Genomic DNA, 25286 nt, shown 5'->3' with positions numbered 1-25286 from the left:
TATAGAGTGCACTCATGTTCCACATTCTCACATACAACCGTGTTGTAATCAGGAAGATCTGGGGATTACAACACTTAAAGAGGGGGTTGGTTTTCTTAATTACACTGATTCACTGGCACTTATGCCTTAGCATGTACATTTAGATATTAATGGGTTTTGGCTTTATGCCGTAGCATGCTAAATGTACAGAAACACAAATGTGTGATTTCATATTCACTGATGGTTTTATTCATTCACAATTCTGTACAGTAATAAACAGATGTAAAAAAAAAAAAAAAAAATCCCTCTCCCATGCAAAAATAAATTAGACTGAATTATGTTTTCTAGGATTATTCCGAGATGATAAAAAACACCGACTATATGCAGCAGACAAACTTCATTTCTCCAACAACAAATTCTCTGCCTGTACAGTGAGCAGTAAGTGCAGGACAAAAAAAGGTTTATGCAGGTTGCATAAAAATATACACATGCTGTTTTATCTCTACAAACAAACAGAAAAATACCAGGACTACTCGACAGACAGAAGAAAATAAAATTAACATGCAATTACGAAACATTCAAAAATAATATACAACGGCAGAAAAAGATGCTTGTCGTTGTCTGCAGGGTGAACCTGTATGGAGAAAGATGTGGTGGGTGGTTGTACAGCTGTTGGCAAACTGACAATTATCATCTTTAAGTTCGATTCTGTTCTTACCTTGCTAGCCACTATTCCCAAAGAAGCCATTCAAATCATATTTGCCATTCTTTGCTCCTAAAGAAAGAAAAGAAACACTTCAACCGTTACTTGATAGTTTTCAAATGACTTATATATCTTGTAATATTAATTATGTTTCATCTGTTCACATGGAAGAGCCCGTCCTGCTTTATAGTACAGGGCGTTGCCCTCTCCAGGACTTGCCTTGAGGGTGAAAATGCAGTTTGAGATGCTGCTGAATGTGTATCTGACGTGGCATCTGCTGATGATGAAGCAGGTCATCTGGTTGCTCAGGCACCTGAGCCCCGCCCTGCATTTCTGCAGCGGGTGACGAGTCAAAGGCGAGGCCAGCAGCGCCCTCAGGGTCAGCCAGGTCCTCAACACCAGCTCCAGGCACCACATCAGGTGTGAAGGACTCCACAGGCAGATAGGAGGGGACGGAGGGGTAGACCTGGGTGGGGCTGGGAGTGGGAGCTGCAGGAAATGCAACAACTAGGGAGTGAGAGGCAGGATGTAGGGGGTTATTTATTGTCTATGCACCATATATGCACTTAAAGGAACAGTGTGTAGGATTTAGGGAGGATTGTGTTAGCTTCGAATGGGCTCTTCATATCTACATGGGGAGCTGGTCCTCTTCACCGAGTCCGCCAATTTACTATGGCAGCACAGAATACTGGTTCTAGAGAGGGCCTGTCACATTTTTACGCACTTTAAAAGGGGGAGGGGGAGTGAGAGGTCAATCATTCGGGTTGGTTGCAATGTGCAACCTCACCTCTTGATGCCTCTAAATCCTACACACTGCTCCTTGAATCAATGTCCTACTTTTACCTTCCGGCTGCACTTGTCCATTTATGTAGCCCACATTTTCTGAAAGTGACAAACAGTTAAACATCAGGTGAATGCCGTTGAGTGACAGGAGACCGCGATGCAGAAATACTATGTTCCTACCGTATCGATCGCCTTCGACTGCTGGTGACGGTACATCTCCATTCACTAAGAGTTCAGGAGAAAATAAACACAAGATAAGAGACTGGGATCTGCAGCAAATTTGTGTTGAACATCTCTCAAAAACAAACCTCTTTCCCTGACCTACCGTAAGATTTTCCAGCTGAATCTGGCTCAAGCGGTAGGGCCTCATAAGGAACGCTAGCTACATCTGTTTAAGGCAAAAATATTCAGGGTTAGTGCATTTCTAACCAAACTGTTCAGGTAATTAGTAGCGATAAAGAAAATAAATACCATATTCTCCATCAGATCTGCCTTCAGAAGCAGATTCAAGGGGCTGTGACAAGTATGGTCCCTGGTTATCTGTTTAAAAAAATGTGAAACCATCATTTAGTAACATGCTCAAAATGACTGGCATGACAAGAGCACAGAAAGGGATGTACTGTACCGTATTTCCCAAAAGACTTTGCTTCACTCCCAAAACCAAGAGCTTGTGGTGCATACGGAACTTCACCCCCACCTTAGCGGTGGGAAAGCACACGACAAGTTAAACCAAACAACATAAACAAACTAGTGACGATTAGAAGGCAGCTGTCATGTTTGCAGAGTCTCACCGTATTTGCCTGTTAATTTTCCGCTCTGTCCAAATCCAAGGGGTTCAGGCTGATGTGGTGACCCGGCTGGAGCTGAAAGAAAATATACGATTAAATAAACGACAACATAAAAAAAAAAAAAAATGCACACATATTGTATCGAATGGCTTGAGGATGTCAGTCTGAGGCATTTTGTTTCTTTGACTAGATTTTTTGAAAGCCTTGAAAAAGCTATAGGTTATCACATATGTGGCCACAAGGTGAACTGGGGTTTTCCTTTTCATCCTATCTGTTTTTGTTGATGTGGTTTCTTCGATGCATAGATTGGTGATAAATGAATCTTCGGAGTCAGGCAGGTAGAATGAGAACGATCTTTATTTAAACAGATATTAAGCCTACGTCCGAAACCCGTGTGGCCACATCCGGTTCTTCCAAATCCCTGGCAGTCGTTCCTTAAACCTCTGCACCTGTTCCACCTGAGAAGTCCTTTCTTGCCCTTGAATCTAAGGCAATCCAACTCTCCCTCCCACATGTCTGTCATTTAAAGAGCTCTCCTTCCTGATCAGCCTTCTTCTCGCTGTCACCTCAGTAAATTTATTTCCATTTCAGGAGCAAAAAGATACTTAGTTACTCCCTTATATGGGCTTTACTTCCGATAGCTAGTTTGTAACACACACACACACACAGAGAAACAACACTAATTTATGTCTCTGGGCCTCAACAGACAGCTAAGTTTAATTTACAACTGGGCCTCTTGTCATCTAACTCCTAAACCTAAACAACATTCCTTACACCTTCGCACACGAAACATCTGGTTATAATTAAATCCCAACTAGAATGTGTTGTAAGAGGAGCCACGAGAGGACGACAGGGACAAGTCTTTACCATATTGGCCAGTAGATTTGGCTTCAGGGCTTAGTCCAGCTGGCTGAGCTTCATAAGGCATTCTTCCATAACCTGCACACAAGATGGAGAGAAAGGGGAAAAGAGAAATAATAAAATCTTAAAGGGTGAAAGTGTGTGTAGCAAGCAAATCTCAAAGAGATATCAAAGTTTATTATTCACCATATTTTCCAGGTGCATTTCCATTACTGTCAAGACCAAGAAGCTGCCCAGCGTTGGGAAAGCCACCATATCCTGATCGGAGATGGAGAGAAAACAGTTCAGTTCATTTCATCAGTGTGTGCATTTCTGAAATGGGTACGACAGTAAAGACGGCACTATTTGCCACATGAAAACCCCGTTAAGTCCCATCACACTGACCATATTGTGCAGTTGCAGGTGCAGGATCCCCTCCCATGGTACCAACACCGCCTGCAAGTATTTTAAATTAATATCATTAATATTTCAAGCTAGACGGAACAGCTTTGTAGTTCAGTAGATGGAGATCAACATGATGGCCAGGATTGATTGCTTTGCGTCCCACTTTGAGAAAAACTAAAAAAGCTCACTTTTGGTAATGCACATTATTATTTTGAAATACAATATGCTGCTTGACAAACGTCTCACCGTATTTTCCAGATGATTTGCCACCACCAGCAGGTCCATACGGGCTCCCACCATAACCTGGATAGAGACAAACAGTTGGGACACACATGGACTCATTAGACTGAACACGCATGCTTGTATTGATTTTTAATGGGCTGCAGTGATTCAGGTAGATACATTCAATCAAAACAAATTTGCAGTTTAAAGACTGAAAAGAAAGCATGCAATCATATCGTAGACATACCATAGTTTCCTGCACCAATACTCCCTGTACTGAAGGGCTGTCCACCAAATTGCAACCCTCCAATGCCTGAATCAGAGAGCAGTGAGTGAGTAGAGAATAATGTTGGTTGGCACATAAATAATAAGAAGTTGAAGATTAACGCGAGGGTTCTGCACATCAAGGCGCTTTAGACTCAAACCACTCCTCTCCAGGCTACATTACTCACCGTACTTGGTGGTCGATTTCTCTGCAGCGACTCCCAGGGACTGACTCCCAAAAGGCAAGCCTCTCATCCCTGTAACATCGGAGAAGGTTTTGGTTCTGGTGCGTTATGTTTCTGAAGTTAATACTACGCTGTACAGGGGTGTGCTTAAATGTCTTGCGTTAATAAAGATTACAGTTTAACATACCACCGTACATGCTGCCCATTTTTCCATTTGGACCGAGGCCAGCGGTCTCTGGCTCATACTGGCTCATTCCTGCACGAGTACACAGGAAATGTTTGCATATTGCGGATCTATTGACTTTGACACCTCGAGGTGAGTACGGTGCCAACATGCACATAGTATTCTGACCAAGACCATTTCTGAAATCAATGAATGCAAACACATGGCTAGACATACAAACGGCATCTGAGCTACTGAGATGGTACAACAACAAATTGAAATGAACTGTTTTAGTTATTTGATGACACGTCGTACCATCTAGTCCAACAGGAACCATTGGGGCTCCATTGTAAGGCATCTGTCTGGCACCACCTGTAGAATCAGCGGTAAGTTAGACAATAACAGATTTTCACAGTTTACCATCCATGTCTTGTTTATCTCATTTACTTCACCCTTATAGTATAAGTATCTATCTTGAACTGCATCCTCATTTGATACAGATATCATACCTGACTTTCCATTAGCAGTTGGTACACCTTGGCCAAGACCTGGGAAAAACGATAAATGTTTAAATATACTGAAATTTACATCAAATTAATTGACTAAATGTCATATGATGGTACTTACTTGCATAGTCAGGTTGTATGCCAGCACTGTATCCATTTCCATTTCCTGCAACAACAAAAAAAGACACCATAAACTTCCATAGCGCTCTGATCTTAGGCTAGTATGCTGAGCTAAATGGCCTGTAATAACACAGCAGCAACTATGGGAATATATCACCAACCCATCATAGTGTTTTACATCAATCTAAGTATTCAGTATTTTCACAAGTTAGTGAAAACTTCTGAAGTGTACCTGATTTGGACTTGCCTGCTTCGCCCAGACCTCCATTTCCTGAGAGGAATTGTAGAATTTCAGTAGAGATCTACAGATTTTATACTAGAACAATTCAAATGGGTCTTCATTCAGAGTTTGTTCATAAAGCTACTGAAGGCTCAATTTATCATCAGTTTACAAGTTGAATTAAAAAGCCAGTGTTTATAGCTAATCCATTTCAAATGTACCTCCATATGAATTTCCATTTCCATATCCAGCTCCAGCTCCGAGGTACGCTCCTTGTCCGTAACCTGGGAGTACAATTATCAAAATACATACCACACCTCAAATTTTAATTATTCCTATATACACCCATTCACCCCTATGAGGTTGAACTGCTTTAAACACTCACCAGGTTGCTTAGGTTTTCCAGCATAAGGATATCTAGGGCCTGTTGGAAACACAAAACCAAAGAAAATTTGAAAAACACAACTATATCTCCTTGGAAATGAAAGAGGAAACCAAGCAAATATCAAGATTCACTGCACGTTTACATAGCAGACAATAAGTTTTACCAAATCCAAAGTTTCGTCCAGGGGAAGTGTAGCCTCCTCCTCCATAACCTTTGGATAAACAGAACTTAATTTAGATACAATAAGAACGATATTCAGATCAATAGATCAAGTTCTATATCAATAGACAAATTGAGATTTGGTCAGATGATGTATTTATCTTTAATAAAAAAACTAAATTCCCACTTTTGTTATGACTAAGAATAATTTGATCCAATCATTCCATCACAGAAAAATAAGAGTTCAAGAAAGTATACACAGTAAAGGAATAAATATGAGATAAATAAACACACACACACTATCAGGCTCACACATGATCAAATGACCTGTAGTTTTAATAATTATCATCTGCAAAATGCTAAATTGTGAACATCACACACACATGAGTATTGAGGATGAAGAATAAAGTCGCTTTACCGTTGGGTTTAGCACCAAATCTTTGAGGAACACCAGCTCCTGCTCCATAACCTCAAAACAAATTAAACAATCAATAAATAATGATATAAACAATAAGTGTTCTGGTATCTTTGCAAAAACAGTTATGCCTTGAACCGAGTCACAAGTGTACCTTTTGTGTTTGTGCCAGCGGATGCTCCGGTACCTGCGTTATATCCTTGATATGGAAAAAACAATGTGGACATTAAGTTTTGATCACATGCTTCGACTCCGTTTAATATTCAAGTCAAGGTACAGAACAAGCTAACGTAGTGTTATTTATACAAAATATATGCTACGGACAATCAGTGGGTAAATTTAAACTTTTTCCTCCCTCCAATATTTCACTGGACCACTTACAATTATCCCAATTCTTTTAAAAGTACGTACAAACACACATTAGACAACAGGAGAACATAATATGCCCCGTTTACCAGGTCTTGGTATTTTCATCCATTGTCCATTTGGTACTCCTGATGGTCCACAGTCTAGAACACAAACAAACATACCAGCATGATTCAAGATTTCACAGTAAAACAAATACAAAAAAGCAATCGACATTTAGGTCAGAATCAGACATCTAATCTGATTCCCTAAAGTGTATTTAGTGTTCCAGGCAAGGAGAAATATTTACCAGGTTTGGCTGCTTTGGTTCCCTGTCCCTTAGAGATGGAAGCTCCTCCTCCATTCTCTGAAAACCAGGAGGGACAAAAGATGGAAGTCACCCAACTACAATCACTCTTTAAAATATTACACTTGCAACATCAGTGAACAACAACGCAATACATTTTTCTAAACAGTGGGTTAAACCTAAAAGTCACCACATGCACCAAAATAACACTTCATAAGGATTATGATGACAAAACAACACCAAACAACAAAGAAACACTTCACTTATTTAGTCTCAACATGAACACCTTGTGAATCGATTCATTCTCAACATGCTTCACATGTTAAAAAATAGTTTGACCTGAGAGTTAGAGGAGAGGATTGATACCACTGTCTGTAAAGATAAAGCTCCAGCCAGGAGACAGTTAGCGTAGCTTAGATATTAATGACTGGAAACAAGGGGAACTGCTATCCTTGCTCTGTCCACAGGGAACAAAATCCAAATACAAGCACCACTAAAACTCACTATATCTTCTTTGTTTTATCCATACCAGCACTTTAAGTGTAAAAAGAGAAGGTGGGCTTCTCCTTGTTTCCAGTCTTCCAAACTAACTGTCTCCCATGTCCAGTTTGAGTGCATTTCCCCAAAATGTCTCCTTAAAAGTGAAATGCCTTTTATTTAAATTGAAATTATTTAAATATGACAAAGGTGGATGAGGGTTTCAACAAGACAACATTAGAGATAAACACATTGAAGACAAGTTATGGCTAAAGAGACAACCTTCAAGAGAGCATGCAACAAAGAAACAGAAATCTAATTACACAAAGATCTGTAGGAGCTAAAACAAGTACAACCATGAGTATGGACTAGGATTCATTCTCAAGGTAAGACCTGCCATTTATCACCATGTACAGCTCATTATACCTGCAAAACTTAAAAAAAAAAATGAATGGGTCTAGAAGAATGTGTGCCAAATATTGATCATGAGAATGCCATTTAGATTACCAGAGTATTACAAGTTAGACTGAATTCTAGCCGTTAAAACAACACATATTGCAGGTTCATAATGTTCACAATTCTGCAACAGACTCGGGACAAAGTTAGGACAAACACGGGATTCAGTCGACATTTACACATGCAATACAATGCTAGTAAACACCCAAATTAAGCTTTAGTTTACCAGTTGCCCCAGTGTCTCCTGCTGGGAGACCGTGGACTCGGGGTCCTGCCTCAGGCTGACTTTTAATGCTCGCTTCTTCTGGTGCGACTTCAGGCAAACCCACAGCCAGCGTTGCTTCAGGGGCGATGCCCCCATTACTTTTAGCCGTCACTGTTTCAGGGACAGCTTTGTTTTTCAAGGGTTTGGTGCTTTCAGGGACAGCATCCCCTTCACTGGTGCCATCTACCCCAATAAGAGCATCTGCCTCTGCACCTTTTTGCTCAGGCACAGCACTTCCAGTCACATAACCTAGAGGTCATACGTTTGATGAACATCTCGTCTACATATCATTTTGCTAAATGTTTGAAAATCATATCCCTGATAATGTCCCCATTCATAAAAAAATAAATAAATAAAAGAAAATAAACAAACAGAATATGCATCTGTAGAAAAGCTTGGAGAAAAAGTTTGCATTGTAGTCAAATTCAAACATTATGAAACATCATTTTTCACTCATCTTTTGACATTGCGACAAACAATTCAAAAAACAAAAAAGTAAAAATACGCCAGATACAGAGGATACTCATACTCAGTACATGCTGGTTCACAGTTTGATTTTGTTTTCACAGTCCTGGAGATACAAACCCACAATCATCATGTTTGTCTTCCACTTAAAACAAATAATATAAAAGGAAATGTGTCCAGCTCTTTTCATTTAAGGCCATAAGGTAGCGAAAACTTTATAAGATATAACTGCATAAAAAGTATGAGTGCATGAGTCGCAGTTTTATTATAATACGTTTTAAAAGTATAACTATATTGTCATGCTTTTCAGACAATACTCTGAAGACTTTTGCCAATACTAATTTATTTGTTTAATACAAAATAAATACAGTATGTGGCTCAATATAGAGCAGATTATCTTCTTGTTTAATTATCATTTGATTTAAAAAATACTTGTAGTAACCCAATGTACAGATTCAGGTTTAGACTACTTGCCTTGAGGGGCGACAGCTTCCGGCTCTGGTTCCGCTGGTGCAGGTCCAGACGTGGCTGCCTTTGGACCTTTGCCCACGAGTGCTGCTTCAGGTGTGGGTTCAGGTGCAAGCTTTTGGCCTTTTCCTTGAGGGATTGCTGGTGCTGGCTCTGCTGTCGCCTGAGGTGTCTGTTTGTAGGTTTTTCCTTGTGGCACAGGTGAAGGCAGCTTCTGATATTTCTGTTGTGTCACCATGACAAGGAGGCCGCTTGTTGGCTCGGGGGCAACGGGTGCTGCACCTTGAGTTATTGCTTGTGGGGATGCAACATACTCCTCTGGTGTTGCACTCGGCTGCTCGGGAGAGAGAACTCCACCTTTTAGGCCCTTTTGGTCGGACATACCTGCACCCTTTGCACCCTTCCCATTTGGCATCATGTTGTAGCCTGAGAAGCAAACAGACGTATGCAGGCAAAGAAATTAGGTCATAAAGACACAAACCTGGCACCAAACGTATGCATGTACAGGGGCATTTACCAGTATTAGCTGCAGTACCCGACTGTCCGTTAGCAGGGCCACCATAGCCTGGGAAACAAAACAAATTCCTGAATACACGATTTACAGATCAATGCCAAAAGAAAAACAGACAAAATAATTCCTTTTCACAAGTGTGACGTTGTAGCTTAGCGGTTCAGTTTGGATATCACAAACAGAATTCTTACCAGTGTTGGGTGTTTTAGCACCTTCACTAGGTGACACTGCTCCAAATCCTTTGGTAGTTTGTGGTTTCGAGCCTCTGCTTGGTCCTCCATATCCTGCAAAAATCAAATATATACATTTATAAATGTCATAGTGTATGATACTGTCTCAGGGCTCTCAACTTTGACAAATCAATACAGAGCGTATTAATGAATTCAACAAATTTGGCATCCGATAGCTGGAACGTACCATTGGGTTGACCTCCATATCCACCGAGTGCAGCACCGTTTCTTACTCCATGACCTTGAAGGACAATATAACAAGTAGTAAGGAAGGCTGGTAGTTATGGAAGATCTAAAATGCCTCAATCAAAACATATTTAAAACAAATTATAAAATACACATTTTTATTCTATACTTTTTTTTTCACCTCAACACTTAATATGATCACTTACTAATGGGTTTAGCTCCATATCCATTAGGAACCGCTCCATTTCCATAACCTATAATTAAACAAATCATTACAAGGACATCCATATCATATCTAACGCTTTTTTTGTTACACATTTACAACACAAAGGCTACCTGGTTGGGGTCTCATTGCACCTCCTCTGGTAGCTCCGTATCCTGTAACACATTTATGACAGTAAATTACTTTACATTCGACTTGAGACGCCATCAAAATAAAACAATACTTTGAATCATAAATATGTTTGAAAAAAAGGAGAGAAGGAATTACCGTTGGGTTTGGCTCCATATCCATTTGGAACATTTCCATAACCTAAAAAAACAAAAATCAGAGTTCTTCTGACAACTTTGTCATTTCATTTGAATTTTAATTATTTATTGTTTCTGAAAAATAATGTTATTGGTTTCTTATTTGAGAGCGTCATAAACATTCCCTCAAAATTCAGTAAATTAAATATAACAACTTGGTGCAAGAGTTGGTTAATGGTTTGAATATTCTTTTAAAATAATAAAAATGTCAAAACTCAGGAAACTTACTAAAAAACATAATTACATATATACTGTATAATTGACAGCACATTTACCAGGTTTTGCTTGCTTGGTAGCTCCACCATTGGGATATCCATAACCTTAATAGTTAACAGACAAACAGAAATACTAATTACATACCGTTATAACAACAACAACAACAATAATGTATTGCATGTTGACCCACCATTAGGCACAGCTCCATTCCCATTTGGGACTCTGGCTCCAGCATAACCTTTACATGTTACAACATAATGATTTTAGATTATTTTATTAGGGATTTTTAGGTGACGTTATATATTGTATTGCACATTATTGATAGTTTTACCATGGGGTTTTGCAGCTTGTCCATGCACACCAGCTGCAGCACCATAGCCTGTAATGTTTTGTCGAACAGGTCAGAGGAGGAACATGTAATCTGAAAACTCTAATTTTCACTTGGCAGTAGAGACATCAACCCTACCGTGCTTCGGCCCTTTCATTCCACCATTTCCATATCGATGTCCCATTCCCATACCAGCGCCGCCATAACCGCCATTGTAGCCTGTAAATACGATCACATATATATTAGCAAACAGCACTTATGATGTCATCGTCGTCCCAAAGTGATGTCAATACCGACTCACCTCCCATGGGTTGAGCTCCGTTACCATGATAACCATTAGATCCATAAGCTGGAAGAACACAGACATCGTTAGCACAGGTGTTTTTGGAGGTGACCTCAGTGCTAGACTTCACTTACGTTTGTTTCTTGCCAGCTGAGGTACTCCCACTCTGGGGGCTCCCATCCCCACACCTGGACCTTAAATCACACAAGTACACGTAGGTCAAAGTGAAGATTCCGATTACGTGGAAAACAAGGCAGCAGAAGTCGAGTTACCTGCTCCATAATGTGGTCGCCCATATCCTTTCATAGGTTTACTTCCAGCCGCCCCCCGTCCTGTTAAATACATAAACATGCTCAAGTTACATAAAAAATACAAACATGTTTAGGTATGCTGCCCATTTCAATGCAACCGCTCTCTCACCATTTGGTCTTGCCCCGTTGCCATTGGATGGGCCAGCTGCAGCTCCTTGACCTACAGAATGATTATTACATTCATGGATATGATACCATTTACATTGATGTACGTTTAATGTTCAGGCAGACATTACCATTTCCATTAGGTACACCAGTTCCAGCTCCATAGCCTGGCAAAGAGAGGCATTTAAATCAATCTCCATGAACCGGTGCAACAGCATTGAGGCGATAACTGAATTATTTTTATTCTGCTATGAATCTGAGACCCACGTCACTCTTAGTGTTTATATGCGTTTGTTTGCTTTCATCACACACAACCAGACTATCGTTAACATTCAATCAATATACGGATACACTGGAGGAGTTCCCCTACCGTTGCCTTTTGTTCCGTGTCCATTATGTGTAGCCGCTACGCCTCCTTTACCTACAAATAGATACAACACAAACATATCCCTCACCATCATTTTTTTAAACCATAAAAGATAAAATGTCCACTTCATGCCTTTATTAGATGTTATTAGATCAGTTGGCCATAATTAGTTTGGATAATTGTCATACAGCTTCAGAAATTAATATATCATCAAATGGCTTTTTCAAAATGTTTTTGTGCTGCTCGTCGTTTCGACATTACTTTGGAGTCCGGTAACCTGTGATGAACATCTGCTATTAAAAAGCTTCATAGGAATTCAAAATGGTCACTCACCGTTGGGTTTAGCTCCGTTCCCAGCTGGAACACCAGCTGCAGCATTATAACCTAAACGCCAGTGATAGAAAGAATCAACCATTAAGAGACTTATTTGGAAATGTTGCTCTATGTAAAATGACCAACAGATTCACTACATTTTCAGAATTAAACAGGAAGTAGATGCATGTCTGGCCATTTTTAGATATTCTAATGACGCTGGCAGTAAGAGCTGCTTATTTCCAAGAACATGAAGTAAATCCCAAATGGCATTTAACTCATGTTTCACAGCACATGTGTATTAGACTCTAGCAAAGCATCACTTTTAAAATACCGTTGCCTTTAGTTCCTTGTCTGCTGTACCCGCCAGCATGCGCACCGTAACCTGTCGCACAAAGACAATTTAAATTCAACAGTGTTGTTGCTCTGTGTGTGTGTGAATGAGAGAGAGAGAATGCATGCGTCATCAACAAAAATGTGTTTTATACCATTGCCTTTCATTTGTTGTCCATTGGTTGGGCCCGCTTGAGCACCATATCCTGTAACAAAGATCCCAGTGCGTCTTTATTACAGCAGATAACCACTAAGTTAAATAAGACCCATTTCTAAACTGGTGGAAATCCATGTATCAGCCACCATTAGACCAACTGCTGGCCTATTGCCTGAGTGTATCATAGGGAATATTTATGTCTAAAATCAGATTAATGTGTTACGCACATTAAGGTCATGCTGACATTCGGTAATCACTAACCTAGGCCTTTTGTGGGGTATCCGTTGTATCCATTTTGTGCACCCATTGCCTGTCCCACACCTTAGAAAGAAAAATAATGAATACTAAATGTGTACAGAGGAGAACAAGGCAGGATAAATGTGCTGTTACTTTACCTTTTGAAGGCATCAGCATTCGTCCCACACCTCCACCATTCTGAGGTTTATTTCCTAGAACAATCACAACACGGCAGCTTTGAACAAAAGCTTCCGCTCATGTAGAAATCCCACATATGGAATACGTTTCATGATTCATGTAGACAGAATGTGCAGTGTGTGATGTTTACCATTATGTTGTGGCCCTTGTCCATTGGCTACTCCAGCACCATAACCTTAAACACAGCACACTCAGAGTTAACCTGCAGTCAGGTGAGTATTGTAAAATAACAGAAAACATATCTACTGGGCATAAAGAATATGAAAATAAATGTGGGAATCGAAAGAGGAATTTAAAAAAATGAGTAAATATATGTGGAAATATAAAGATACAATTAAAAAAAACAAGCATCTTCATGTATTTATTGGTTTAGCAGATCTTTTTAAAGTGTTGTGTGTTTGGCAGATGTAAAGTCCACTTCTAATGTGTGCAATGTGGGCTAAAGTGAAAATTATTATTCTGTACATGTTAAGGTTTTTTTTTTTAAATGCACTGTCCTTTTTAAAATAATTACTGTATCAATGCAGTTTTATTTTTTGCGGTACGAAGATTCAGCCCTCTCCACTCTTAAATTATTCTCCTGGTGAGTCTGATGAACATTTTTGGGAAGTAACAAGACTCTACAGAAGTCAATGGAGTGACTGTGTACAAGCAGTAAAACCATTCTTCCCCTCCTCACAGAGAGATGTTAAATTTAGACTGCTGCTGCCACCAAAGCAGACTTGCCTTTGATTTCACAAACCCAGACCGCTGCTAAAAGGTAAAGAATATATAGCGGCTTCGCATCATCACCAGAAAAGTTGGTGGATGCCCGCGGACACGAAAGAGCAATACAGTCGGCGTTGCCAAGGTTTCCCTTTTAACATTATCGTTTGAAATTTGACAGGCAAACCTGAGCGCCCGAAAGACATTCATCTCATCTTTTTCATCTCTTCAGGTTGAACCGTTTCACTGCTCAACACTGCAGCATTGTTGCAGAGTTTTAACACAGTTTTGGAGTCTTTAAAGAATAATAATGAATAAAACCTTTAACATCTTTTGAGGAGTTTATCATTTCTGTTGGAATCATTCAATGGCATCTTAAAATGTTGGCTCTAGAGTATTTTACATTCAAAGAGTGTAGATGCTGTTTTTTAATATAGACTTTCATGAGTGCAAATCCAATATCTTGGTACATTTTCAACTGTTTAAAATGATGGTAGACATCATTAAAAGTAAATATTAAATCAAACAACATGCAAATTACACCTGAAATGCATCCAGCCCCAACCAGATTTTCCTTTGTTCAATTTAGTCATTTTTTTGTGTCCATAAAGAACCCTTTAACAGATTTATAATAGGCTTCAGAAATGCATGCAGTACTGCAGTTTGTGAATCAAGGATTTTCTCACTGAGAAACCATAATGAAATGAACTGCAATGACAGATTCTAGTTGTAAAGGGAAAACATTGAATTTAAGTAATGTCAGGGATCAATATTCGGTACATTTGGTTTATGATGTGACATAATGGGCAACCTGGCAGAGAGCAGATTCTCAGTGCCAGCTAACAGAACATCCTCACCCGTCAGCTCATAACTCACAAGACGAGTGTTTCACCTTCTCTCCAACGGACCAGTGTCTCTACAGAACATTTACGACACCCGTTTTCTCCCAGAAATATACGATGCAGCTCGTTTTCTTGAAGCAATCCAATAACAGTGACTGGAAGGTTTAAACTTTACTTAACTGCCTGATTAACATACTCACATTCTCAATTTCTTGCCCTCATACATTTGCATTAATTCTACCAAAGCAAACCCTTTCACAAAACAGACAGTTATTGCATCTGAAATTTATCATTCAACGCCTCAGTGAAAAGACAGCCCATATAAATGAATGCGAGTCCAATGTCAGACGTCGAGATGAGATTTTGGCTATGATATTAGATGACTCGCTCCCTGGAGGGGCCTTCACCTCTGAACTCCACTCACCCCGTGTGTGCGCTGCCTGCACCAGCCAAAGGATCACCACGCTCTGGAGGAGTAGTCGTCCCGGCATAGTGGACCTGGAAGAGGGGGAAAAAAGCCCCAAAAAATGTTTTAGACCCAGGAGGAGAATGAAGAGAGCACAGCAGATGTTCTGGAGTGGGCAACGTACCCCGGTTGTGAGGGTCTGATATACACTCTGGTTTGAGGCGCTCCACCTTCTGCCTATAGGTGCTCCCGGTCTCCAGATCCTCCCCCACTTGTTGGGAGAGACACCCGAGGTGCACACACATACACACCAACTAAATAATTGGGCACTTAAAGAACATTCACACTTAAGGGAGACATAGAGGAGCAAAGAGAGGGAATTCACCAGATTGGACCTTGATTGATGAACTAGGATGACGATGACGTCACACAGGATCGATCAAAAAGGAAGGCCGGTCCTCATCATCATCGTCTTTATACTTCCATGTGGTTTCCAGCTGTGTACACCCCCAACAGAAACTTAATTGATGCAGTCATTTTGAATCAAGGTTTTGGCCAACATTTCCCAATGTAATTTAAAGCTGCCAAACAGTTCCCCTGGAAACACTGCTTTAAAATATATAAATTAACAGTCAAGTCAAATATAGCATGCAGAAGACGGTAGACGTCTCTCATAACATCAAATGCAACAGAATGCAAAACAAAGTTTAACTTGTACATGCAACTTTATGAATAGGTAGTGGTTCTGACCAATTGTTTTTTCAGATGTGTTTGCAAGCATTGACATTTTTATGACTAAATGTTTCTTGCATTTCAAAAAGAGCTTAGATGATACAGAAAGCTGGACTGTCCTCAGTGTTATTTGTGAATGGACTTAATGAGATAAATGAAGAAATCAGTTCAAGATGCAGAGTTGCCGTTTTACAGATGATGGAAACCGAGTGAGCTTCGTCCTCCACTCACGCCTCTTTGTCCATAACGTCTCCATGGTGGCAGCCAATACACACAGTTTGTGAGAGCGGCCCCTTGTACATTTAAAGAAAGAAGAGTAAAAAACGAGAGAAAGATATCTCACCTTTCACATAGATTCCTCACTTAAAGTCCAAATCCTCTTCTTATGGGGTCAAGGAGGGGTTAACATCTCACCTCCCAGCCCACCCAGACCTCTCACATACTTGGATTCTCAACAAAGTCACTCACCAACTCCACCGCCTCTGACAAACCGTCCGTCTAACTTTTCACCACCCAGGAAACAAATGTGTCTTTCAATGCTTCTCATCTGTTTTTCGTTTACTCACCCGGCATTCAGGAGATTTGAAGCAAAATGTCAGAGATCGCCTCTCACAGTGTGTGGAAGTCAGAGTGTTAAGTAGAATAATAAGAACTGTAAATGTTTGACTGGACTTTGGTTATTTGGACTGAATGTCAAATGGTCTATACATGAATGTCAGTTTTAAATCACAGCACATACAATCACATCTGACAGTCCCTTTCGATCCCTAGAGGATGAACTCTGACAGACTTCAGCGATCCGACTCCTCTAGCGCCACCATGAGGTTTGCATTTGTATTTTTGACCAGCATGTTTCAAATAATCAATGGATTGCTATGACATTTGTTGCAGACGGTCGTTTCCCCCTCAGGCTGAATTGTGAAAACGTTAAGTTTTGATTCAGGAAATCATCAAATTTCATTTTGACCTGAACCAATTTGTTTTAGTACTAATGGCCGCATGCTGACAACCATAACTAAGATGACTAACATTGTAAACATATCATCTTAACATCTACATGTTAGTATTTCCTTGAGCAAGTTAGCGTGCTAATGTTGACCTTTGACCTTTTCAAGATGGCCCATCAGGAGCAGCGTTTTTGGTACATAATGTGGGCGACAGCTGTGCCCAGTGGAAAATGCAGTTGTGGAGAGGTCATTACACTTAAAAAGCCACAGAAAATGTGTTTATTTACCCACAAGTCTTACAGAAGACCCCGATATCTTACGTAGACCTCCCACTCAGAAGCACACGCACTTTGTCAGGAACGTTTTCAGAAAAGAGAAGATAAATAATCAGTTAAGAGTTTGTACCTCCAACTCTAACTATAAATCCAAGCAGAGCCAAAAATTATATATATATATTTGAATTAAAAAAACAACTGACATTTGCACAATGCCAAATTGTATCAGTATTATAAGATAGCCAATGGTGAAGCCGGCCTCTATGCGCTCCTACAGTGGGGTTTTTACGGTGGTGGTCAGGATGTTAGTGTGTCGCTCTGCGTACCGGAAAAAAACCCAAAACATGGGCTCAAGACCACAGTGGAACCACTGTTCGACAGGGATTCTCTGACTTCACACAGCCATGTCTGCGATGTGTACTTTGCCCAGATGTGTGCAGCTGCGAGAGGCAGGCTGGCCAACAAGGACTCAGCGTTTTGGTGGCTTATTCAAACTTTTAAATGCTGCACATCATTCGTACTTACTCAACATTTAAAACTCATTTTAACTTTTTAAAGACATTAAACTTTATTTGAAACTTGGTAACAATTCCTCTCATATTTTTTAAATTTGCTGTCGTTCAGAGCTGTGTGGTGAAGCCAACAAAGACTTTACATAGTCAAGCCACTGACGAAACCAAAACTAATTAAAAAAAAAAAAAAAGACATTACAGTTGTTCACGAGGAAATAGAGGCTCCATATTGGGGAACATAAAGAGTTCAGGGCTGACAGCAGTCATACACATTGCATCAAGTAACTACATCAATGATTAGTCTTTGACTTCTACCTGTTCTAGTTATTTATTTGGTTTCTTTTGAGAATCCCTTTTCTCAGTGACTCCAAATTTGACAAGTCCTGCTTTGAAATGTCTGTTATGGCCGTTTCTTAGTCACATCATGTCCTGCTGCCAGTTTCTCCCTTTAAGAATGTCACACGATGGCGTTTCAGCACAGAACTTATTGGTTTAGTTAAAAGTCAATTCCCTTGAAACCCAAGAAATCTGGATCACAGATTTACTGAGATGTTTTAATGCCGTGTGGCAGATTCCCAGGATAATGACTCCATGGCCTGCATGGATGCTGCCTTTGTAAGTTGTAACTTTGTCTTAATTATATAACTGTTTGGGGTCCCACAGACACCACTGCTGTATGAATAATAATAGCCATACGTTTTTCATTTAAATAGTTTTTCCTTTTCTTCAGACCTTATTAAAACCTAGTATGCAGCTAAGCATTAAAGTGGCAACCATGTGCCATTTTCTGTCATTTCACTTAGAAATAGGAAAGGCTAATAAGTATTAAGGTGATAAAACAATGATACATGTTTTTGTGAGATAGAGACCCGCTGCTCCACCCGAACCAGACTTAAAATGTGATGCCGTGGACTTTGACTGTGCAAAGCACAAGGAGCGGCTTCGTCCTCCAAGTCTAATGTGCCAAGATGCATATTCTGCAGACTTGATCAAACCGCTGAGCAATTTTAAAGATTTTCTTTATTTGTGTTGCAAGTGCTCTACAAGGGTGCAATATAAATTATTACTGTTTCCAAATTAATATAATAAATAAAAAGTACATCAAATACATATATTTAGTATAGCTACACACGTCTACACAAATGCATGCCTTTTTTACAAAAAAATAATAATTGCATGGCTTATGTTGATTGACCAACTTCCTTAGTGGTTATCCTTATTACAATTAACATATAGGTTCAGCTGTACAATCATGAATTGCTTTACAATCCTCAGCCTGGTCACCAATATCTGATCAAACACATTTATCTCAATAAGTGATTCTTGTCCTGAATGTAAATGGGATTAAATAGAAGAAACAAAAGCAAATCAACTCCATCTACTAGTTAATGTAATGTTGCCAACTCCGTATATGGCAATCTCATGAAACACTGTTTTGGAAGGTTAAAACAAACAAAAGAAGGTTTGAGATTTCAGAATAACTTGCACTGACGTAGCTGGACTACTTGAGACCAAAGGGAGGAAATAACAAGGGAAACAGTTCAAGTGTGCAAAACTGTGAGGGAGAGGAACAAAATAAGATTCAAAACATTTAGTAAATTCTTCCATTATTGATGAACACCGAGGAGTTTTTGTCAGGGCTGCGTTTCTGCTCCTTTAACTCACGCTCATCACAATCTCGTCATTAGCTGAACTTCTCATTAGCTTACGTCCACCTTAAGATGGAAGAGCCACGAATCCGGTTGCAGACCTAAATACAAATATTTGGGGTTTTGATATTTTAGTGTGAACCCAAAGACTGAAAATATCCTTCTTAAAGAAAAACATGGAGGAAAAAAAAAAGGAAAAAAGAAAAGTACTTACTCCATGTTGCTTTTCAACTGGTACACAGTGCGCTTGTCAAGGTAGCGGCAGAAGAGAGTGAGCAGGTTTGAGGGTAGGATGAGCGGCTCCACAAGTGAACACTGGGACAGCTGTCCCGCAACCTGGAATATTGTGTCGGTCCTGAAAGACAAAAAAGGGGCACCACAGTCAAGCTTTACAAAAGGATGTAAAAATTATCTCCAACCCAGGAATATTGGCCTTAAAGTCCCCACCAGGTCTCAAAGTCACCGATGCTGGGCTCTAGAGGAACACCCGAGGACAGCAGCTTCTCTCCTTGGGACAGAAGAGCATACAGCAGGGACAGCCCGAACTGAAAATAAGTGAGTGAGAAAATGTCACAAATGTTTATGCAATAAATAAAAACCAATGAGCGACAGAAAGCACAGACCTTGTTCTGACATGTCAGCGTGAGCGACTCGTATGTCGTCAGAGACTCAGATGATGTCAGATTTTTGAGGACAACAATTAACTGACTGAAGGTCAGGCCTCCAATCACATTTCGAAGAGTCGGATAGAGCACTGGCAGGGCCTTTAATAAATAAATAAATAAAAAGGACATTAGCAACATTTCTCTCCTTTGAAATGCTTTGATTTGAGGCTGTAACGGGCTACAAAATCAGCAAAGTATGTCATCTCAAAGGGCTTTACAGGTTTGCAAAGATAACAGGACAGTAATCACAATCAGGAAGCTGTTTTAAATGAGTGATTATTAAAGGTTACTGTATGAAGCTTGTGAAAAAGGCTATGCTCATCTGGTGGAAGGGGTTTAGGACAGAGACCTTCATGCAAAAAAATAAAAGCAAAAACATTCTAGGTTATTATGGGTTGTTTGCCCAAAGGCACCAAAAGCAATCTGCCTCCCCAGGGTTTAATGTCCTTTCACTGCTACAAAACTAAACACACGGTTTTGTGCATGAGTTCAATCTTGACCTTTTGAATAGATAAAATGATTGAATTTCACAAAGGTAAACATAGTTTCAAGAACTAAAGTTATTGTTCAGCAGAGCAAGCAGACCATACACTCTTACCTCTTCTGTATCTCTGCTCATCAGTGTCGGGAGGTTAGAGGTCACAATACTCAAGATTTTCAGCGCGCTATCATGTTTCAGGAATGGGAGCAAACGGGCAAGTAGCTTTTTGCCTTTTGAGACCAGCAGGAAGGGAAGAAACTCCACGGCTGAATCACTGCATCAAAAATTTAATATCCATCAAAATGTTGATTGTGTAAATATTGGTTGTTGAAAAGTGAAATTAATGCAAATAGTGTCCAGCTTTATGAATGAAGTCGTGCCATTAACTATAACAGTACAGCTTCATTCAGAAAGCTAGACAAACATTAACTTATACTTTTTGACAAGCAATATTTGCACAATATGCATCACTTCTTGATAGTGGTGGGGTGTGTATAACTCACAGGGGATTGTGATGTTGCAGCTGGGAGAAGATCTGCTCCACTTTCCCCTGTGACTTCTCCATCAAATGTCTCTCTTCTGCTTGAGACAAGACAGGGTTTTTCATCCTCTCTGCATCCTCCACCTCCAACAGAACCCCAAACAACTGCACGATAGAAAAGGTGTGACCGAGTGTTAGAGAAGGTAAATAAAATGCTTCTCCCTGCATTCAAGCAAGCAGGTACCTTTTCTATTTTGCTGAAGATCTCTATCCGCTGTTGTCTGATGTCCTTTTGTTCCTGTAATGTGGAAATAAGTCTCAGAATCAGGGAAGGCAGATTAATACACTTCTAAGACTCAATCAATCGTCTCAAAAACAGTCACCTCGAGTGGACCCTGAGCTTGGACTGCGTGAACTGCACTGATGGCACGGCGAGGAGAGTAACATGTGGACACAGCAACTTGACCCAAAGAGCCTTCAATGTGCACAACTGGAAGAGCAAAATACTTTTACAATATTAGAAAAACCATGTACAGCACCGCATTTTTTTCCAAAAGAGGAACCAGTCTGGACCAAAGGTAAATCAAATGCCAAATATTGTGGTCTAACAGCATAAAAAGATGAGAAAGACCTGGTGCATAAACGTCAGTTTTCGTGATGTAAGGTGTGGTGAGCTTGAGTGGCTCCCTCTTGCTCCTGATGCCCAGCTCTTCCTCTGCCATCTTTGCTTCTTTTCGTCGATAGTACTCCTTTGACATAGTTTAAAAATACACTAGTCATGAAATGCTCAGTGTTTGGTCATTTAGCAAAAATTCGGCTTAATAGACACTAGATTAAAGAGTCCTTACCTGGTAATAGTAGTCCTCATGGTATGGATTCTCACTTTGCAGTTGAATCATCTGCAGCCTGGTGATCCACTCCTTCTCTTTGGTGGTCATGAGATTACAGTAAGGATCCCAGTCCTCTGGTTTTCTACAAACAGGTCATATTGTTCTATACAAACACACACTTTTCCATTTTCATAACATACAGAATATGAAAAAAAGAAAAAGTGCCAACCTTTGGATTATGCGTTTTTGACTCAGAAGTCGTTTATGTCGGGGGTGGAGCTGGGTGAGGGGACCGGGGTACCTGTTGTTCACATACACATTAGTAAGAGCGCAAAGGCATCCATTTATCTTGAGTCTATCCATCTTCACTGTTAACTTGCACTTTCAGAAGCGTCCAGCCTACATTAAACTGTAGACATGCCCGCTCATATAAAAGTAGGTTATGTTTAGCCCTCAAGTAAAAGCACTTCTCAGCTTTATCCTCAACATGAAGGATCTAAATTTGGGATGTACAGCTGCATCTTTTATCTCCAGATGGTACATTACCTTGTAAAGACACACATTAATGCCAGGGATTGTATGAAATGTATGAATGTCAGGTCCATTGATGAGACTTTTATATAAACTCTTGAGGGATGAACAAGACCGCCAAGTCAAATATTTGATACTCAAACTTTGGCTGGTAGATAAAAACTGACCAAAGAACAAACATTCCTGTGAGATCATCGCACACCTGAAATGCTGCAGCGGATTAGACGATGGGCTGTAAAATGGCGACGGCCTTGGTGAGTTGGCACCAAAGTGAAGTTGCATCATCTTAGGAGTCAGAGACCGAGGAGTGGAGGGGCAAGGCCGGTTTGTAGGAAACAAGAAGCCTCCTGTCTAAATGAGCACAAAACAACGTCATGAGTCAGACAAGTAGATTTACATTTACAATTAGCTTTCATGTACCAGAAGAGATTCATTTATCATGGAATAAACCTGGTTATAATGTTGCCGTGGGGTTAACGGCTGACTTGAGAAGATAGGTGATCCTGGTGGCATGGATGCATGCATGGTCTAGAAGAAAAGTCAGTGTTACTAGTAGTGGATCAATTAAAAAAGGAATGGTTGAACATGTTTGGTACACTTTCTTTCTTGTAGATATTCAGATGAGAAGATGGATACCACTCATGTCTGTAGAGTAAATATATAGATGTGGCCAGCAGCCTGTAAGCTTAGCATAAAAGGATGAAAACAGCTAGCCTGCAAATCTACCAGCACCTCTGAAGCTCACTGATTAACATGTTACACCGCATATATTTCATCTATTAAAAAATACATGAAATATGAAAAAAAATGTATTATCTTATGAAATGAATCCTCCACCTGAGAGGGGCCTCTTGGGCCAAACTGCCTTCTGGTGTAGGATCCTCTCGGATCCCCACTCCTGCCCCTGAAGGAAGAGACAGCATACGGCAAATCCAGGAAGTTGGAGGTCAGGTGCTGCCCTCTGCATCTTTGACCATCAATAACACACAATACAGCACTGTCCTAAGAAACGGAATAAAACAAGACAACCGTTTGTTTAAGAAACCCTTCGTCATACAGACTACAGTGCGAGTTGTGCGTGATCTTAACCTGCAGTATTGATCCTGAGATTCTTCTCGTCTTTCTGGAGGAGGGTAACATGTACTGAAGGAGGGAAAAATAAATTAAAAAAACAGAAGGAAACAGCAGTACAAACCAGGTGTGACAAAAAAGTTGGCACTTAACATCATCCTCAAAGGTCTTCTTGTACATGGCCTGCCCAAGATCCACTATGGCACTGTCCAGAGTCTAAAAAAGCAAAAATTAATATGAGCCGCTATTAGTTGAGCCGTCAAATCCCACATTTCCGACAAATGAATCTGCATCACCTTGAGGCTCGGTCGCCCCTCCACCATCCTCAGCACAGCTGGGTCTTCAAACATCTGCCCCCTGCCCAGCCCTCCTCTCTGTCCCCTTCCTCTGCCACGCTGCCCTGGGGGAGCCCAGGGAACATAGTTGGGCTTCTGTCTGGGTGGGGAGTAGGCGATGTGACGGGGTGATGGTTTGGAGTCTGGTGGAGATGGCGTCGGAGGGGGCGTTGGCGGTGGAGGGGGCGGCGGCTCTGCAAACTGAAGGAGGCCGCTACTGGGGTCCTCTGTGGTCCCGTGTGCATCGAGATCTACTTTACACAGGCATGCAGTAGATGCATGTAGAAATGCAGTCTGAGGTTAAATTAGTGTTTAAACATTTAGTCATCCCTTTTAAAAATGTTAAGTTTTTTGATTATCTGAATCATCTTTTTGTCTCAACTGTCTGGAGGTGGTTGAGGAGCACACCAGCATCCGGCCAGTCCAAAATGACATTTGCAAGCATGTCTTTAGATGTTTAATGTGATGCAGAGACATTAAAGCTAATGCAGCTTGTTTATCATTCTGTGGCTCTAGTGTTGTGTGGCAGGCTGCCGTCTGGCTCAGGGCCAGCGTTCGCTCTGCCTGTGAGTCAACGCTGGCCTCACTGCTTATTCAAGATTTAATTGGCTGCATTGAAATACGTAGACCCATACCTAACAGCTGGGAAAACAAGGGAGTGCCATCATAAAACCAAGAAATATAATAATTCTCCCATTTGGCTTCCGATATCAACACAGGACCAACAAAACTGCGGGCGTCCTCATAATTTACCGTCTTCCTCTGTGATCCTTTATGATGCAAAAGATTATGATTCATAATTTAGTTGTGGAGTGGTTGTAAAATCTCACTCTGTTCCATCAAATAAAAGTTCTCACATTAAAGTGTCATTGGATGTTTGACGGAAGTGCTGTTAAAGTTAAAACTAAGCCTTGAACTGACTCAAAGTCAAAATTTAGGAAATTCAGTTAAGCTGCTGATATGAAGCTGGAGCCAGCAGCCTATTTGCATAGCTTAGCGTTGAGACTGGAACAGGACCAGTGACTTCCTGGAGTCTCTGCTGGTTGCCTGGCAATTGGTTCCTGGCAAGTGGTTGTGGATTTAGTTACATGGGGGCAGAGCCAGATTCACTGCCCCGTTTCTCCCCTGAATCTCTGCAAAAATGCAAATAAGTGTATTTCCCAAAATTTCAAACCTTTAATAATCTAAACTTTTTTCCTTTTTTTTTTTTTTTTTTAACAGTGTGGTAACAGGAGCTGACAGATGACAACAAAAATGATCATATTTTACTTTAGACACCCAGCTCGGATAGTAAGACATTTATGGAGTATCATCATCTACACACCCATGCCGAACGTCTCCTCGTTGTAGACGTTTATCTCCTCATCTTCCTCGGCCATGGCCTGCAGGAGCCCACAGTCCATATCCGTGCCCTCCTCTCCATCACTCCACGCGTCTCCGTTCTCAGGCCACTGAGGCGGAGACACCTTTTCAGCCTCCTGTGAGATTAAATCATGTATAAAATCATGAGGAACACAGAGCAGAATCAAGCCAGTAAACTGTAACTTTTGTGAAGTAAAACAAAGCCGCTGTATTACATTTATTTATGAAAAATAGTTAGGT

At 40.5% G+C, this 25286-nt stretch overlaps 2 protein-coding genes across 2 annotated transcripts; both read right to left on the bottom strand.

Annotated features, from left to right (window-relative positions):
• Positions 1-130: 130 nt before the first annotated feature.
• cmn (calymmin) lies at positions 131-15260 on the bottom strand (the record flags this gene model as incomplete). The annotated part of the gene is made up of 49 exons (XM_084002178.1): positions 131-613; positions 698-754; positions 902-1189; positions 1526-1564; positions 1646-1690; positions 1791-1853; positions 1937-2005; positions 2091-2162; positions 2257-2328; positions 3121-3192; positions 3301-3372; positions 3499-3549; positions 3745-3801; positions 3968-4033; positions 4173-4241; positions 4357-4425; positions 4648-4704; positions 4842-4880; positions 4960-5004; positions 5191-5229; positions 5400-5462; positions 5564-5602; positions 5727-5774; positions 6141-6191; positions 6292-6336; positions 6593-6646; positions 6793-6849; positions 7949-8236; positions 8927-9346; positions 9438-9485; positions 9623-9715; positions 9849-9902; positions 10054-10101; positions 10184-10225; positions 10338-10379; positions 10651-10695; positions 10782-10829; positions 10923-10970; positions 11058-11138; positions 11221-11268; positions 11337-11396; positions 11475-11534; positions 12319-12369; positions 12632-12682; positions 12786-12836; positions 13049-13108; positions 13183-13236; positions 13353-13397; positions 15194-15260. 48 exons carry the CDS (start codon positions 15258-15260, stop codon positions 702-704), a joined length of 3498 nt encoding a protein of 1165 aa, XP_083858304.1. The 3' UTR covers positions 131-613; positions 698-701.
• A 3501-nt stretch (positions 15261-18761) lies between these two features.
• patl2 (PAT1 homolog 2) lies at positions 18762-25110 on the bottom strand. The gene is made up of 18 exons (XM_084040134.1): positions 25009-25110; positions 23646-23935; positions 23503-23565; positions 23368-23421; positions 23116-23280; positions 22729-22806; positions 22481-22629; positions 21977-22048; positions 21766-21889; positions 21549-21666; positions 21301-21407; positions 21162-21215; positions 20940-21082; positions 20554-20710; positions 19914-20054; positions 19738-19835; positions 19505-19645; positions 18762-19391 (listed from the first exon to the last, which is right to left on the bottom strand). Exons 1-18 carry the CDS (start codon positions 25085-25087, stop codon positions 19358-19360), a joined length of 2067 nt encoding a protein of 688 aa, XP_083896260.1. The 5' UTR covers positions 25088-25110; the 3' UTR covers positions 18762-19357.
• Between the last annotated feature and the right edge of the window lie 176 nt (positions 25111-25286).

The sequence above is a fragment of the Eutrigla gurnardus genome (genome assembly GCF_963514095.1).
Source record: "Eutrigla gurnardus genome assembly, chromosome: 22".
In the NCBI taxonomy this organism is placed as follows: Eukaryota; Metazoa; Chordata; class Actinopteri; order Perciformes; family Triglidae; genus Eutrigla; species Eutrigla gurnardus.
Note: the sequence above shows the minus strand (reverse complement) of the source record. Positions and strands in the feature narration are given on the sequence as shown.

Coding starts and splice junctions, on each gene's coding strand:
- patl2 (XM_084040134.1), bottom strand. CDS start 25,087: ATGGACTGTGGGCTCCTGCAGGCCATGGCCGAGGAAGATGAGGAGATA. Junction 23,566..23,645: donor AGGGGCGACCGAGCCTCAAG/GTGATGCAGATT, acceptor TTGCTTTTTTAG/ACTCTGGACAGTGCCATAGT. Junction 20,711..20,939: donor CTGCAACATCACAATCCCCT/GTGAGTTATACA, acceptor TTTTTGATGCAG/TGATTCAGCCGTGGAGTTTC.